The sequence below is a fragment of the Anoplophora glabripennis genome, unplaced genomic scaffold, assembly GCF_000390285.2.
Source record: "Anoplophora glabripennis isolate ALB-LARVAE unplaced genomic scaffold, Agla_2.0 scaffold87, whole genome shotgun sequence".
NCBI lineage: Eukaryota > Metazoa > Arthropoda > Insecta > Coleoptera > Cerambycidae > Anoplophora > Anoplophora glabripennis.
In genome coordinates, this window is record NW_019416928.1 from 334,870 (window position 1) to 339,551 (window position 4,682).

At 33.1% G+C, this 4,682-nt stretch overlaps 1 protein-coding gene across 1 annotated transcript; it reads right to left on the reverse strand.

The window, feature by feature from the left end:
* Window positions 1-3,453: 3,453 nt before the first annotated feature.
* On the reverse strand, window positions 3,454-3,639 carry LOC108907154 (voltage-dependent calcium channel type A subunit alpha-1-like). The gene has a single exon (XM_018710699.1). It carries the CDS (start codon window positions 3,637-3,639, stop codon window positions 3,454-3,456), a length of 186 nt encoding a protein of 61 aa, XP_018566215.1.
* Between the last annotated feature and the right edge of the window lie 1,043 nt (window positions 3,640-4,682).

Below are 4,682 nucleotides of genomic sequence, written 5' to 3' on the forward strand. Positions count from 1 at the left end.
TTGCTTAATGAAAACTGTTTATTTGCACGTCCTTATAACAGAAATAACTTTTATAATAAGTTTCTAAATTATTTTGCCGTCCCGGACAAGCCGCCACTGCTAATTTCCGCCGAAAGGCGTACTTATACATATTTTCTGAAATTTTCAGGAAACCCAAACTACTCGTACCGGAATATGCAATCCCTTTACGCGGAATTAAGCCCCTCGCAGAAAATCCACCCGAAGAGATAATAACAAACTAGCGAGTTTCCTCGTTTACTATATAAATTAATCTACCTTGAGAATATAGTGTTTCTGGAGATTATTTTGTGCATAGCTGAATTTAATTGGATGTAGCCGAATAGGTTTTAGCTACTCGGATGATATTAATTCCCAGTTCTGTTGCATATTGCGACTAGGAAGGCCGATATTTTAAGAAGCATAAGTTTTATTACAGGGGTGGGTCTTGCCATTTTACATTAGGGGTTTTATTTCAATAAGGGTCTTAGTTCTGTCAAGTGAAAACTTATGAGATGAGCCAATTGTTCTCTTTTGGGAATTTTGTCACAAGGCAAATTGAGGCGCTAATAAATAAACATCTACGACATAAGGGACAGTCAGGTGTTATTTTTAACAGGCTTGCTATGGCCTACTTCGAGGACCCTTTTCATACTATATGTTTACATTAAAATATAGGACGTCGAAATATAAAACGTTCTTTTCCTATGGACCAAAAATCTACCGTTTCTTATTTCTAAGATACAGGACGTCAAATCGATTTTTTTAAATCAAATTTTAATCACCTCTTCCAAAAAAAAACAATGTAATTTCCAAAAAAATTATGTAATATATTCAAATTTACTAAAAATAAGTTTTTAAGTTTTTTTAAATACGGGGTTGTCTCAAACTCCAGGGGATAATCTAAGGAATTTTAAGAACTACCCAAAATCTATCACGCTATGCTAGCTCAAAGAAAGCGACGAAAAACATTGTTCCCAACATAAAGCCCCCCAATACCCCCCCCCCCCAAAAAAAAATGCAGTATTTTTTAAATGCCGGACAATAAACTCTAATTCTTTATTATATCATTTCGAGTGTATTAATTTTAAATGTTCATGTACTGTACTCAAAGTACATAGTCATTGTTTTATTTCAATAAATTTATGTTATTTATTTATTTATTTATTTATTTACTTATTTATTAACCTAAGTATTCATGAAATTTCAATATCATAGTACTTCAAGCAATCAAATTTTGCAACTGTCCTTTTTAACTTTTAGAACTAACTTTTTTTTAAGAACTGCCTTTTCGGTTAGAACTAACCCTTAGATTATGCGCTGTCAAGCTCCATGACAAACTTTGACAGATGGTAACTGGGATAATTTCAAACATTTTTTCTTATATGAACATAGGTTGATTCGTTTTTGTTTAGAAGTTACAAGCATTTTAAAAAAATATAATTTCATATTTCAATCAAAGTAGCCGATAATTTTTAAAGAAACAAGATTGTAGAGGTATCTCAAACTCGATAGTATAAGTCTACTGTGAGGATACAAAAAATTAAAATAAAATTTGGGACACGTGGTGTTAAATGCGATGAGGTAAGATTCATTTTCAATCTAAAGTATAATCTTTGGGATTTGATAGAAACGATTAATGACGTTATCAATTATATTTTTTCCAGAAACATACCAAAATTTATTGATTAGCCCGGATGTCCCAGTACATTTAGTGTAAATGACGGCTATAACTATGTAACTAATTGCTCAATCGATCTGTTTTTTTTTTAAAGAAGCGTCTTTCCAAGAACTTTTAAAACCTGCTTTAAAAAATTTGATTTGATTGAATATTCACAAAGTTCTAATTGTTTATAAGTACAAAAATTCGACCAATGCTTAAACAAGCGCTAGAGCTCTCCTAATTGACGGATTCGAATTTTTCAAAAAAAGTTTGAAAGCTTGAGAGTCCTTCTATATGTGATTAAATTTCCAAGTATTTAAGGGCCTTGGTTTTTGCTGTGCAAAATTTTGAAAATTTGCAATTTTTTTTTCAAAATCTAGATTACAAAATTATTATGCAAAATCTGTCGAACCGATTTTGATGAAATTTGGTGTGATAATTCTACACGAAGTTTTTTTGAGCCAAGTATCAAGGTCCTAAATCTAATTTAAATACCCCAAAAAATTCCCTACATGTATAAAAGTATTGTTTTCAACCCCATTTTTGCGATTTTTTCGATTTTTACCATAATAAACATGATTCATTCGATTTGTAACTGGACTTGTTTTGTAAAAAAATTAATTGCAAACATTTTTTTCCTCTTCCATTTTCGCCTAAAATCAACTCTTGAAAAGATACATAATTAAATAGGAAGAAAAATATGACATTTTCGAATTTTTTTAACATATTGTGCCGCCAAAAGTTAAGCCCACGTTTTTTTTTATGCGCATAGAAAAATTTTCATTTCTAGTGATATTTGAAAGCCAAAAAGCCAAAAATCTCTCCACGATTCACCCAAATATGGCTTTTTGAAACAGATACCGTCTGTACTATTAGGACGATATTGCTTATAACTTTTAAACGGGAAGTAATAAAGAAAATGTTCTATAATAAAAGTTAATTAGAAAAAAGAGAGCTTTTAACAGGAAAAAAAATTGGGTATGTTTCTAGAAAAAATTACGTCATTAATAGTTTCTGTCAAATTCCAAAGATAATACTTTGGATTGAAAATGGAGCTTACCTCATCCCATTTAACACCACGTGTACCAAATTTTATTTAAATATTTTGTATCCCCACAGTAGGTCCATACTCTAGAGTTTGAGACACCTTGAACTAAGATAACTTCATCCATATCGATTTATTTCCATCCAAGGAAGCTATCCCTGAAGTATAGCCGATTCCCTTCCCATAACCCTTTGAATTACGGAATAGAAGCTTGTACAGAATGGTGCTAGTTCAGCAACTTTACAAGAGTACCAATTTATACATTATAACATAGGAAAAACCCGTAATAAACCTGATCTCAAAAAAGTCTTCATGTAACGTCACTGGGTAAGATCGTAGCTGGTGACCTCTAGCAGAAAGTCAAACACTAACAAACTAACGTATTTGACATCCTAGAGAACTTACCTATACCATATTTCAATAAACTATGCTATTTCTTGGAAAAGATATGGCTAAATTTAAAAAAAATTCCTTGACGCCCTGTATCTCACCAAAAAACGATAGGCCTACGGTCAATAAAACATTTTTTGGTAACTTTTCCTACAACTCCCTGCCTCTTAATTCGATTACCAAACATCTGCAAGGCGTTTCTTTTAAAAAAAATTAACACGAGAAATTGAAAATGAACTATGGGTCAATTATGATTTTGGCGAAGATACGGCAACTTGAATATGACTTATTAACAATGTTTTTCTTTTAAATATCTTTTAAACTATTACTAAAATAAAAAATAGATCTAAAGCCTGACTTACATAATGTCACCCAGCTTAAGCCTAGTTTGTATAAGGGCACATGATTTATGGTCGGATGTGGTGACTGCTCTCCTCCTTCGCGCGTATCTAGCCGGGGAGAAGCCCTCTTCTCCCGCCCTGATGGCCGGTGAAGAGCCCCTCCGTCTGTTGGACATGTGACGGCCTGCAACTCCGCCCAGCATCCTGCAATAAAAAAATCAGTGTGAACACATACATAAACTTAATACGTGGACATTCGAAGTTTTATTACTACTACTATAAGAGAACTGGCAGTAATGAAATTCAAACTACAAGTTACATCGTGTACCTGACCTAGAGCCAAGCCTGTACCACATTAAATCATGGTAAAAAAAAATAGGCCAGGAGGCAGCGACACTATTGATGTCCTAAAAAGCTTATTTTTTCTCATTTTGTTGTTTTGATATCGCAAGTAAACGGAACGGCAGTCTACCGCGCCAATGTGGGGGCAAACATTAGTAACAATGTTTGAAACATGTAAATAAATAATACCTAAATGTTTTATACCTACAAGTGTGAAACTTTGTAGAGTGATCAATTATACCTAAAAATACAGTATAATGTTAGTCTACCGCGTCGGAAGCGGGGCCATCAAGGGTCTACCACTCACGGAAGTTGTTAAAAAATTAACTTTTTTGACTTGTTTCTACAAGGCTAAATATTTTCTCTCAAATACTTTAGTTTATAAGAGAACCAAAGAAAATAGTCTACCGATTATCTAAGGGTGTAAAGCCTCGATAGACGCAATGGAAACACGATCTCCCGAGTGCAATCGTTACACCAATCCGCTGTAATAGTCGCTCTGAATAATAACTCATACCGGGATTAAATTAAAATTTACAAAGTTGCTTTTCTGTCTATAGGTAGTTTACAATAATTATTGTCAATAAATGTCTTCTATCTTCGATACAAGGTGGCTAAAGCTTGGGTAGACGTGCTTTCAAACTATTGCAATATTAAGGAAATACAATATTTATTATAAACAGCTGCAATATACAGGGTGATTTTGAAAGTGGGGTATTAATTTTAACTAATGACAGTAGGCATTAAAATAAATCATTTTGCAAAAAATTGCTCTAATAAATTTTATTAACCGAGATAACTGAGTTTAAAGTTATTGCAAATTTTGAAGCCGACTCTGTACATCCCTAACTTACCCTACTAGGTGAAGCAACGGAACACGCTAATGTTGACCGATACGTTATCG

What these genes read in the sequence shown, in the direction of transcription:
- LOC108907154 (XM_018710699.1), bottom strand. Translation starts at nt 3,639, where the DNA reads ATGCTGGGCGGAGTTGCAGGCCGTCACATGTCCAACAGACGGAGGGGC.